The following is a 13,320-nucleotide window of genomic DNA, read 5'->3' on the forward strand; positions in this document are numbered from 1 at the left end:
GACTGTGGCTGATCAAACCAATACGAACTCAGAAGACTATTCCATAGGTTGGGCACAAACAGTCCATGTGATGATTTGGGGTGGATTCTGTACCATAATGCCTGAAGATAAGATCCTGCATTAATGACCTGAATTTTTGGGAAATTTAACTAAATGTTCTAAGCACTTGATGATATTGAGATTGGCACTATGTTCATGACACCTAGTGTGGCATTGTTCTCAAATGGTTCATTCAGGTTAGAGTTAGTCCTGTCTTCCTAACTTCTTTGTAAATTCCTTGAAGGTGGTAACTACGTAGTAATATTCTCTTGTAAGCCTTAGAGTGCTTAACTTCAGTGCACAAAATTGGATTATAGGATTTAGAACTAGAAGGAATTATTATCCATGCATACTTGAAACTAAATGAGTTAATCAACATTGGATTAAAGTATCTATTTCTGGTGACTAACTAGTATATAGAATAGTCACTGCCTTATTTATATCACCTGAGTAAGAGAAGGTGCCTCCCCATTATAAAGGATGATGCCAGTGGGTACTTCTAATTGGGCCTCTGCTATTCTTATGAGTTAATTAACAGTTTCTGGGGTTGACTCACTGGTTTCTATAAGGGCAACATATGACCTAGGACATTCAAAAGCCTCCAGAGTATTCCCTCTAATAACTAGCATGCTATGGAACTCTCCTCCCCTAACCTTACTAGGCAAGTGACAAACTCAAGGCACCTTGCTTTGAGATGGCAATGACACCACTGAAATCACAAAGCATAGTTCTCTTTTGAACATCATGTTGAGTTTGCTGAGGACAGTATTATTTCTGCAAAACATGTTATTTCTGCTCTCGACTGGACACTTCCCCTAGTCTTGTATTTGTTGAGCTGTCTTCTACTAGAAAGTCCTGGTTTTCAAGCCTCTTTCATGCTCTCTGGTACAGTAGGTAGAGCACTGGCTTTGGAGTCAGGAGGACCCAAGTTCAAATTCAGCCTCAGACACGTGACTAGCCATGTGACCTTGGGTAAGTCACTTATCCTTGATTGCCTTGCATGCAGGGCTGTCTCTAGTCTTCCTGATTCTTTTCTGGTTACTGGACCCAGATGTCTCCGGAGGAGAAAGTAAAACTGGTGACAGCATAGCCTCCCTCACTCAAATCCAATTCACGTGCTTGTCATGTCATTACCTCCCTGATGTCATGGTCTTTGATGAGAATGGAGGACAAAAACAATCTGCTGAGGTACAGAAATCAGTAAATCTCTCCTTTGTCAGGGAGAGGATGGGGCTGTCTCCTTTGGTGTATCACAGAATGACGGATTAGCCTGAGCCAAGCAGCCAACAAAGGGTAATCTTTTGGTGGTCATTTTCCTAGTTCTGACTTGTGTTTTGACTTGGGGTTGGACAATTCCTTTTAATTACAACTAAATCCTGAATAGTAGATATCCCTAATATCTATTTGGAAGACTTTATTCAACAAAAACCCACAAAAGCTATGGAGGCTAAGAGATCCCTCCACCCCCTATAATGCAACAGATTTGACATTCAAATGAATCCCAAGGGAAGCAAAAAAGTGCCAGGAAATACTGGTGGGGCTCTTGAAATCCTCCCAAATTTCTGTCTTTACAATACATGTCTGTCAACCCAAAAAAAAAATCAAATTCTACACTACATTTTGTCCAAAAGGATCATTGTCTGTCTCTCTATGATGACAAATTAAACCTAATGTGAAAATCATCCAAATGGGCCCAGAGCTACAGATAGACAAGGCATAGCACAAATCAGGATAATGTTATCTGACATTTGGAAAGGACATTACACAGCTGGAAATGTATATGTGTGTATGTGTATATATATTTTCCCTCATTTTTCTCCTAAAAGCTCTGGAATATAGGTACCATTATTATCCCCATTTTACAGTTGAGGAAAGTGTGGCAGACAAAGATTAAGTGACTTGCCTAAGATCATACAGCTTAGTGTCTAAGGATTTCCTGATTACAGATTTGACGGTTTCCCTACTATACCAACTGGCTGCCCACACATGTATGAATAATTAAAGCAGGTCATCCAAGATGAAAAGTAATCCCTTTTTCTCCCCAGTATACTTCTGGATCTTTTCTCTACGAAAAAATAGATTAAACCATAGGAGGTCAAACAAAACCATACATTAAGCTTCCAAGAACTTACCAAAGAATTGAAGCTACCGACGTACTTCTCTGGGACCATTTGTAATGGTTATTCATCAGGGTTAATTTATTAATTCTTTCCAAGAAGATGATCTTGCTGAGTAACTACAGAAAGCAAGCAGCTCATGCCTCTCCCTCTGCCCCTCCCCCATTTAATAGTTGTTAGTATGATTAACCTCTCTTGGCTGCCTGCCTCGATTTCTATCATGCCACTGTAACAAGCTCATCCTCCCTTTTCAATGAAAGGAATGTAAATCGTTGCTACTACTGCCTTTGCTATTTTCAGTCTCCTTAAAGTTTGGAAATGACAAAAGTCAGGGCCTAGCTGAATTGGGATCCAGGAAAAGAGCTATCTTCTCAAGTACAGACGTATGCTGTTTTCTGTCTAAGTACCACATTGGAATGAATTGAAGTACTCATGTCCAGGACGGAAAAGGGGGGATACAGCATCTTATCCAGTGTGAGGGTTGAGGAGCAAAATGGTGCTCAAGTCAGAATAGACTAGCTGCCATTTTCCTAGCACTGTCAAATTACCTCATCAACCAATAAATGTTTATTACTATTTTTGATATTTTATTATTGCGAGGCACTGTGATGGGCAATGGAGATACAAACCCCAAAATGAGGCAGGTCCTGACCTTGAGGAGCTTATATTCCACTGAGGAAAATGACATCAGTCAACCAACAAGCTTTGATTAGTAAGTACCTGCTTTGGGGCAGAAACTGCTAGATGCTGAGTATACAAAGACAAAAGTAAAACACTCCCAGCCCTCAAAGAGTTTACATTTTAAAGGCTGTGAGTAGCATAAATACACATACTTATATAGGTATATGTGTTTATCTTTCATTTATATAATTATATATATATATGTATATATATATATATATATACATATATATATAAAATGACTAAGAGGTAGTAATAAATAATACTATACTGATAAATTATAAATAATATTTACAATATTAAATAATAATTATAAATATCAAATAATAAAATAAACAATAATGAATATGCTATATTGTGAATATGATGAATAAGATATATATACTAGTAGATAAGGATAGGAAGTAGTAAGTGATATATAAATAATGAGTATGATATAAAATGAATTTAGTGATTAGGATATATGTTTATATATAATGAATATGAGGTAGAAGGTAATATATCTAAATATATAATGACAATAATAAATATGATATATATTTATGTTTATATATAATGACTATGAATGAGGCAGTAAGGTGATATAAACCATAGCATTTACTATGCACTAAGTGAATACTGTGCTAAACATCAGAAATACAAATACAAGCAAAAATAAAGGCAATCTCTACCCTCAAGGCGTTTATGTTCTAATAGTAGAAGAAAGTGGATAAAAGGGCAGTGTGGAAAACTGGCTCCAGTTGTGAGAGGCAAGGGAGAAAAGTCAGGGAGAATCAGGAGCAGAGCTGGGAGAAGAGAGAGGTTAGTTGTAGCTCTCTCAGATACTTCCTTAAATGGAGGTTCTGCATCAAAAATCATCAATGGACACATGGGGAGGGACACATCTATCCCTGGGGTGACAAGGCAGCCAAGGAGAAGAAGATAAATCCTTAGTGTCCTGAGCAGAGTAGGAAGAGAAAGGGAATTATGGGTAGGTACTTCGTCAAATGGGGTTCTAGTCAGGAAGTTAAGGAGGGGGCTACAGAGGCCTTAGTGGACATGGCAATCAGCAACGGTCTCTTGTGGGAATTAGATCTTGAGCTGAATCTTAAAAGTCAGCAGGGAATCTAAGAGGTAGAGGTGAACAGGGGGTGCAGTCCAAGGTTGAGGGACAGCCATTTCAAAGATGGGAGTGCCACAGCAATTCCATGAGGTAGAAAGGGTAAGGACAATCGCCTGACATTTGACACACAGAATGCCTGAGTCTTAGAAACATTAAGGACTTAGCCCTAAATCACACAAGGTTGGAAACCTGATTCCTGAATCTAAGCCTTCCACTGATTAATAGGAAAACATTGCTATTCCTGGCCTAGTGAATGAAGAGTTAATCTCAGAATTAGAAAGACCTGAGTTCAAGGCTTTTCTTTGACATATGCTAGTTTGTGTGACTCTGGGAAAGGCAACTAAGCCCCTCAGTATGCCCTTTGAGATGATGAATTGTAGGATATCTGCCCATGTATTCAGCCAGAAGGAGTTTTTACCATCAGCCAGAAAATTTTCCAAGTGAGAAAACTTTCTAAACCAAAGAAATCACAGGCGTAGTGAAGCAAAGGAAAAAAAACAATGCTAGAACCTATAAATCTTATAGGAGAATCTTGATAAGCTCCAAGGACAGTTAAATCTATAAGATCTAGACTCAATTCGAATAGAAATAAGCTATCTAACTCTTCTGTCAGCTACTTCCAGGGCAACTAACTCATCACTTAACTTTTTAAGGATCAATAGAAAAATGAAATTAAATCATAACAAGCACAGTATGTTCTGGGCTTGAAAACTTCCTAGTAATAATGAGGACGGCATTAAGCACATTTCCAAGAATGGGAAGCAGATGAGGCAGAAAAATTTCTTTCTTGACAGGAGAGAAGACTCACTTGCCACACAGCAAAGTGGTGAACCTTGGCAGACACACACAGGCAGAATCAGATGGGCAGGGTCCAAGATCAGAAAAGGATGACAGCTCTTACAAAACCATCAACATACCAGCACAAAGTCACAAAGTGATACGAATGCAAAGAGGCTCCTTAGAACTTGACCTACTTAGAAGAAATAACTCAATAAACTATTCAGATGCATTTTTGAGATGTTTGAATTCTGAGAACTTAGCTTTCATGTCCATAAAGAACCAGAAAAGAGAACTAAATTCACTTGTATTTGGTCAGGGAGGGCTATATAATTCTTTCTCTTCTTCTCAGTTGGAGACATAATGGGAAATTATTTCATTTGGGTCAAAAATTGATATGAGGTAAGAGCAGAGTGGGAAACAGAGAAGATACTAGAAGGAAGCATTCCTTGCAAGGCAAGGAATGGCAGTGGAGTGAACAGAAGATGGTTAGCCTACAATGTAGGCTTTCTTACTTTGTCCTCCGTGACAAGGCAACACCGTTCCCTTATTCTTTCCTAGGGCTCCCCTTCCTCCTTCCTATCTGAAGGTGTATGACCCAGGGAGATGATAACAAGTTACTTCTTCATTTTCCCTTGATAATCACACTTCATCAACTCCAATGACTGAAGGTTGGAGAAATAACTCCAAAATCTCCATTTAAGAAGGGGACTCAACATAGCCATCTCCTCATTTCCCACCTGGTTACACTTATTTGGACTTCTTTGGAGATTTCTACTATATGCCTGGGCTGTGTAACTCTTCTTTCACTCTTTCAGCTTCCTTTTGTGTATTGTCTTCCCCCATTAAACTGTAAGTGACCTGAACATAGTAACTGTCTTTCCCCAAATATCATAGTTGGTTGGCATATCATAGGTGTACTATCAGGTATATCACTAATATAACATAGGTACTTGATAAATGTTTAATGACTGACTGATGGACAAAGTAAGACCAGTCCCTCAGAAGTTGATCCTGGAAAGAAATTCTTACTCGGTTTATAGCCCTAAGGTCAAGAAAGAGCTACCAGTTTAAATGGATAATTGTACTTCTTTTCTGGGCATGCCATTTAGAAAAGAACTGATGTCTACAGTTCTTTTGGGATGCAATTCATATACCCATTTTCTCCAATGCCAAAGAACTTCACTGATTCATCTATCGTAATTCACAGCACATCTATCCTAATTCACAGCCTTCTTCCAAGCTGTTTCTAGGTTCATAAGATGCTATCTGTAGAGAGACCATGTAAAATAGCTCCTCTCATTTCACAGAAGAGGAAAAAGAGGCAGAATTGGAAAGCTGGTTCTCAGTCTCCAAATCCAAGACTCTCTCCATCCTATCATGCTCTCCAATTCCTACCCTAAGTATGAATACCGTTCGCAATTGGCTCTGCTTAGATACCGCCTATGATCCACCCCTCAATTAACCTCCCTCCAGCCAGGGCAACCCATTCCTTTGATGGCTAGCTCATTTTTTTTACAAACCTCCATCTTAGATGAAGGCAGAATTAGCTTTCTCTTTAATATCTTTCTCCTAATATTGCTCCCAATCCTGCCTTAGTCCAATTTTCTAACAACATTATCAGAATGAAAAAGCAGTGAATGTTAAGGGTTGTGCCTTCATCTTTCCCAAGAATTGTTAATATCTCTGCTTGCAAAGGGCAGCAGCAGCAGTATCTACTATGATGCCATTCTTCGAAGGTACCATGAGACAGAGAGAGATCTTTGCAGTCTCTCAGTGGGGAGCAATGAAAGCATTTCCTCAGTTCTGTGCACGAATCACCTTGGGAGCTCACATATTGTCACTTGAGCTATATCGACATGACAAGAATGCATGCATTTTTAGGTCCAGGCCTGAGATTCCATCAACGTAGGGGAGTAAAAACATGGAAACTTTCTCCCCTAAAGCCACTTGTCTGAAAATTATCTTTTGAATAAGTTGCTTTGAGGAGAGGTTTCGAACTTGAAACCAACTCGCCTCAAAAAAAGTCCAGAGTGTGGCCAGGACCCAAATTAAAATGTAACTAGGAAATGTCTAATGAAATAAATAAAAATATAATACAACGCAGATAATGTTGATTTTTAATTATTGCAGCTTACAGAGATTAGGTTCTATTTGAGTTGGATTCTGTTAGTCCAGAGCACTAATAATGTCTTTGTCTTTCCTTCTGGAATAAGGCCATGACATCACAAGCCATGACAAGCACATGAATTGAATATGTGTAAGGGAAGGGCTATGCTAAGTCACCAGCCTCACTTTCTAATCCAGAGCCATCTGGATCCAGTGGCCAGAAAGAAATCAGGGTGACTGGAGATGGTCCCGGAATGTGAGGCAATAAGTGTCAAGTGAATTGCCCAAGGTTACACAGCTAGTACATATCAAGTGGCTGAGGCCAGAGTCAAACTCCCCTTCTCCAAACTCCAAGGCCAGTGCACTATTCACTGTAGCACGTAAGTGACCCAGTCTAGAGCACTAAGGGGTTAAGTGACTTATTCAAAGTCACATGGCTCATATGGGTTAGAGATGAGACTAGAGCTGAGATTTTTCTAATGCTAAGGCTCTATCCACTGCATCAGGGAAGGACTAATAGACTATAATCCGCTGAAGTCACAATTCTGAACGAAGGAATTCAGGATTTGTTTCTGAGGCAATTGGCATTAAGTGCCTAGCCCAGGGTCACATAGCATAGTAAGTATCTAAAGCCAAATTTGAACTCAGGTCTTCTTGATGCCAGAGCTAGTCACTCTAATCCAGAGGATTTTCTAAAAATAGTGGACTTACTGAGTACATTTAGGAGGATTTGATTTACAGAAACTCCACTTAGGATATGTTTCATGCAACACCATCCTACATATAAAGTGAAGGACATCATAATTTCAAGCTATAGGATTCGAGGCTGTAAAACTGAGACCTAATTTGAGGGAATTTCCAGAAAAAGAGAGAACTTTAAAGGTCATCTTGTGCAACCCCTTCATTTTCATACACAGAGAAATCGAGGCCTATTGCTGAAAATGAACTCACCTTAAAACACAAGTGTAGAAGCCACTGTCTTGGGCCTCTACTGAATGAAACCAGATGGAGTCTTCTTCCTTGCTCATTCGGACCTCAGAGAAGATGATAGGTTCTTCAAGGTCCCCTTTGTTCTTGTACCAGATAAGCCTGAGGCCCATGCTCTGGGCAGTGCTATAGTTGGTCCTAATGTAACTGTAGAACAGGGCGCACTTCACTCGGACCGGCTCTCCTGCCAGGGCCATGTATGTTTTGAGGTCCACGGACCAGTCAATGCAGCCATCCACTGAAAGTAAAAGCAGAGTAAAAGAGATGTGAGATATAGGGAAGGCAAAGAAAATATCCTCCCTGATGATGTGAGTTGGGAAATCCAGCCAAGGAACACTCATCTTCATTACTAGAAAACTGATCTGAGGATTGGGGGCTGAGCCTTGGCTCTGCCCCTAATTTGCTGTACACACCGGGTAGGTTACTTATCCTCTCTGGTCATAGAAAGAACAAAGCATGGTAGACAGAAAAGACTGATTTGGAGTCAGAAGGTCTGAATTCAAATCCTGACTCTACTGCTATGTGATTCTATATGGCCTTGGGCAACTCTCTAATAAAATCACAGAGTCAAAGGGATTAGATGGCCCAATGGGTCCCTAACTTCATTCCTTTGCCCTGTGCAATTTTAGAGTAAAAGGTTCCTAAAGATGTATCCTAGGCTTAGACCCAGAAGCGATCTCTTAGGCTGTCTGGTACAAATCCCTCATTTGAAAGAAGGGGAAAGTGAGGTCCAGAAAAGGGAAGTGATACCCTAAATTACACAGGTAATAAGCATCAGTAGTGGAATTGGAAATCAGGCCTTTTATCTTCAGAGCCAGTGCCTTTTTCTTTTTTGAAATATTTATTTCATCTTTTTGTATTTCTACTTTAGATATGTTTTATAATGTATATAATAGATTGCTTTAAGAATACATTTATAAGCTTTATAAATATATATGAGTATGGGTACCTACATATACATGTATATGTAATAAAGGTCTCTCTCTCTCTATGTGTGTATATATATATATACATACACACACACACATACACACACAGGTATGTTTATTGAGAGTGCATGCTTTCTTTTTTAATTGCAAGTAAACAATCAAAATAGTTTTGAAGCCACTAATTTAGCAAGCCCCAGCTGGCAGCTAGGAAACTTGTGAACCACATTAAGTATACCTAAAGGTTTCGGCACACAGACCTGAAAAATGTGAAAAAGGAGATATTGTCCTGGAAAAGAAAGAAAAAGAGGTATATATTTTAGACATGTTAAGTTTTATTTTGTTTTTTATAAACCAAATTGCATCCAAAATACTGGGACCATTCAAAAAATTAAATAAAAACCCCAATGATTCAACCAAGTTATTCTGCCTTACAGTCTAGTGAAACCACCTTCATTTTTCTATGAAAAATTTACTCTGAGCTTTTCTGGGTTTTTCCATGGTTTCAAAAGTGATCATTCCTCTTAGCAGTTGCTGCTTGCTGTTTTCTATATCCATTATGTTCTCTGCTTCACCTTTCAGCCTCTGCAGAAGGGTTCCGTAGCCCATATCATAATGATAAGCAAGGATAAAGCTTAATACAACAACAGGGAGGAAGAGGCTTGGTTGCTTTTTTTAATTGCTCCAGCTGTGAAACCAATGGCAGTAATGCCAAAAAATGTCCCAAAATATTTGAGGAATTCTCTTGTCCAAGCAATCTGCATGGCCATCTGTCTTTCTCTCATTTCATTTTGTGTCATTAATTGCCTTTCCATCTGAAGTCAAATATTCACAAGCATAAATTCCTGCTGCTGTTTCATGTTTTCATTCATATGTTTTGAAAAAAGAAATTCCATTATGATAGAGGATGAAAGGCTCCCAGATACTGTCATCCTTGTTGTGGGAAGGTAGCTAGTATGCTGGCAGATATATTGGATGGGTTTTGGAGGTGGCCTTGAGTTGGGTGTTTCCTGCCTGAGTAATAGTGTCTTTTTTCAAAAATATTACCAAACCTTAAAGTGCCTTTAATCCAATTCCCTAAATTCCCAGATAAGAAAACTGAAGCCCAGTGAGGAAAAGGGACATGAGTATGGAAAATGAGAGATAGAGCCTGGTCTCAGGATAAGCCTTAGTGCTATCACCTCAAATTCTCACTACATGTTTTCTTTACTGTCCTTACTGCTGACTTTTGGAATGTCTATTATTTGGCATTTCACCAAACATTGCTCTTTCTCCCTCCATTGGAACAACTAATTGGGAAGGGATTTGTCCATAACATTTTTGAGTCAAAATGATTTGATATCTCTATGAATAAAATTCAAATACCACAATACAAAATATGGTATTAAAAAAGAATCTCGGTTTCAATGCCTTTTGCCCAAATCTATTCTATCTGCTTCCCTTATACAATGAACTATCCCTTATCACAAAGGTTAAACAATTGGGGGGGGGAAATGAAAGAGAGGTCTACCAAAGGCAACCAACACATCACACCAGGACTAAGAAATGCTTGTTCAACATGGGTTTGTTTGCTATTCTGTATAATTCGAGTAACTGTCACTGAATTATATCAGCCACATACAACAATAACTTAAGAAGACAGTTCAATGCCTACAATTAGCTTTATGATCCAGATTCTATAAATGTATTTTCTTTTAAAGCTTCCCTGAGTAGCTGTATTTCCATGCGTATCCAGTTTCTTTGTTACTTTTTCTTAAATTCTATTCAACCAGCTCCTCTCTTCTCTCATCTAAGGTGGCAGAGATGGGGCTTCTCAGCTATAGGGTAGTAAACAGGCAGCAATGCAGAGAACAATGGGGAAAAAACAGAATTTCTAAACAGCAGCTGCTTTGATTTTTTTTTCCGCCAAGGATCAAAAAGCAAGGTTACAGCACATAGTATCTCAAGAAACTTGGTGGCATTTGTACTGTTGTAATGTGGCTGCCCAAGAGTAAGGAACAATGATGCTATAATGTCTTACAAATAAGGGGGTTGCCTTGAAAGATGATGGATAGTCTCCCTTCCCAAACATCTAATCCACCAGCCAGCTGCTCCAGAGGCTGAAAATTCATCCTGATAGACTTGTTCCTATTATAGAGGATTTCAATCTTGAAAGTCACCTGTTAATGACCCAAGATGGAAAGTACTGGTGTTGCAGGGATTGCAGAAGACAGGCATACTTATACATATTTGGTGGAGTTGTGAATTGACCTGTTGTTGTTATTAAGTTGGTTCAGTCCTATCAGACTTTCTGTGACTCCATTTGGGATTTTTTTTTTTTTTTGCGAAGATCCTGAAGTGGTTTGCATTTCCTTCTTCTGCTTATTTTATAGATGAGGAAACTGAGGCAAACAGGGTGAAGTGAATTTCCCTGGGTCACACAGTAAGTAACTGTCTGAGACAGTATCTTAACTCAAGTCATCCTGACTCCGGGGCTGGTACTCTATCGATCTAAGTGTACCACCTAGCTACAAATTAGTCTAATCACCTTGAAAAACAATGTTGAGGGGCAGCTAGATGGCACAGTGAATAAAGTACCAGCTCTGGAGTCAGGAGCACCTGAGTTCAAATCCGGCCTCAGACACTTAATAATTACTTAGTTGGGTGACCTTGGGCAAGCCACTTAACCCCATTGCCTTGCAAAAACCAAAAAAGGAAAAGAAAGTAGAATTATGAAAAAATAAATGACTAAATCTTTCATACCATTTTAGCGAGAGATCCCACTATTGGCATAATCGAGGAAACCAGAGACATGAAAAACAGGAAAACAATGACCTAGAAACAAAGTAGTGTGTTCATCAACAAGGGAAGAGCTGAACACTATAGTACATGATAAAATAAAATGGTATTGCCCTCTAGTAGATATTTGTTTACTTACTTATCTGTAGTATTTTATTTTTCTCCCCAATTACATATCATGAAAATTTTCGCATTCATTTCGCTGTAGTAGATAGAAAGCCACCCTTAGAATCTGACAAATGCTGACTGTATTACTGTGGACAAGTCAACCGCTCACTGCCTCAGGCAGCTGCTGCTAAAAGAAAAGGAATTAAGCAACTTTTACTGGTCAATAATGGTCAGTCAAACATACCACCCAAGACGCAATACAAGGAGCCGATTTGCATTGGTAGGGTGTATTGCCTCACGAGGACTTCCCTCCACTAGTGAAACCTTGAGTAATGATCAAAAGGAAAACCAAAAGATAAATATGAAGAATTCAGAGTATGTCACCTTGAGTTGATACAGAAAGAAGTAAGGAAATGTATAGAAAATCACAGTGATTATGTGGGAAGGGGAGTAGGACTTCCAAGTGATGTAATTATAGAAAAAGGGGGGTGATCTGTAAGTGTATCCAAATTCTCTGAGACAGAATTGGAAGGAGGGACAACTTTTCAGTGATAGAGGATGAAGAAAAGAGGAAAGAAGGGAAAGATGAGGGGGAAGAGGAGCAGGGAGAGGAGGAAGGGGGGGGAAAGGAGAAGAGAAGGAAAAAGGGGAAGAAAGGGTTGCCAGAAGAGGCAAGCCCAAGAAAAATCAGTAGAGAAGTATTCTAGGAGAGAGTTAGGCCTAGCAGTTGGGAGTTCAACCCATCCAGTAAATATGCCACACCCAGGATGGAGCAGCATAAGGATCCCATAAAAAGAATAAGGATGCCCTACAACAGTGAAGACATGTTGCTTCGGTCACATATGTTCCCTCCCACACTTACTATTGATGGTTTTTTAAATTATCTTTTTATTTATTTAAGGCAAGGCATTAAGTGACTTGCCAAGGCCACACAGCTAGGTAATTATTAAGTGTCTGAGGCAGGATTTGAACTCAGGTCTTCCTGACTCCAGCTATCCACTGCACTACCTAGCTAACCCCTGTCCATTGATGTTTTATTTGTTGGAAAGTACATCTCAGGTTTATAGTGCAAGTATTCTTACTATTCCATCTTAGTAAATGTCTAGGAGTTCAGACTGACATGGAATATATGAAGAAAAGTAATATAAAACAAGCCTGGAATGTGAAAGATTTTAAGTATTAAATAAAGGAATCTATATTTTATTCCGAGATGATGATGTTTATCCTTTGATCTCAAAGAAGACCATGACATCAGGGAGGTGATGCCATGACAAGCACGTGAATTGAAGTTGAGTGAGGGGGTGCTGTGTTAAGTCACCAACTTCACTTTCTCCTCCAGAGCCATCTGGGTCCAGTGGCCAGACATGAGTCAGGACTTAAGATGGCCCTGGATAGGAGGCAATCAGGGTGAAATGACTTGCCCAAGGTCACACAGCTAGTAAGTTCAAGGGGCTGAGGCCGGATTCAAACTGTCCTCCTGACTCTAAGGTCAGTGCTCCATCCACTGCACCACCTACCTGTCCTTTTCTATTCTTTAGACAATAGGAAATCATGGAAAGGTCCTGAGCAGGGGAGTCGCATGATCAGATCTGAGCCCTAGAAAAATCACTTTGACAAACTTCATTAAGAACAGATATGGATGGGGCAGTTAGGTAGCACAGTAGCAGTAGCACTGGTACTGAAGTAAGGAGAACCT

At 39.4% G+C, this 13,320-nt stretch overlaps 1 protein-coding gene and 1 pseudogene across 2 annotated transcripts in view; both read right to left on the reverse strand.

Annotated features, from left to right (window-relative positions):
• The window catches only part of IL1RAPL2 (interleukin 1 receptor accessory protein like 2), a 1,037,032-nt gene that overhangs the window by 476,741 nt on the left and 546,971 nt on the right, over positions 1-13,320 (reverse strand). The window contains exon 3 of one of the 2 annotated variants that reach the window (XM_074207403.1): positions 7,777-8,050. In XM_074207403.1, the coding sequence (XP_074063504.1) occupies positions 7,777-8,050 (274 nt within the window). Of the gene's footprint in view, positions 1-2,171; positions 2,239-7,776; positions 8,051-13,320 lie in introns of those variants that run through there. The other variant, XM_074207404.1, reaches the window with a different exon arrangement.
• Positions 9,192-9,634, reverse strand: LOC141503256 (plasminogen receptor (KT) pseudogene; annotated as a pseudogene).

This window comes from Macrotis lagotis, chromosome X (assembly GCF_037893015.1).
Source record: "Macrotis lagotis isolate mMagLag1 chromosome X, bilby.v1.9.chrom.fasta, whole genome shotgun sequence".
Lineage (NCBI taxonomy): Eukaryota > Metazoa > Chordata > Mammalia > Peramelemorphia > Peramelidae > Macrotis > Macrotis lagotis.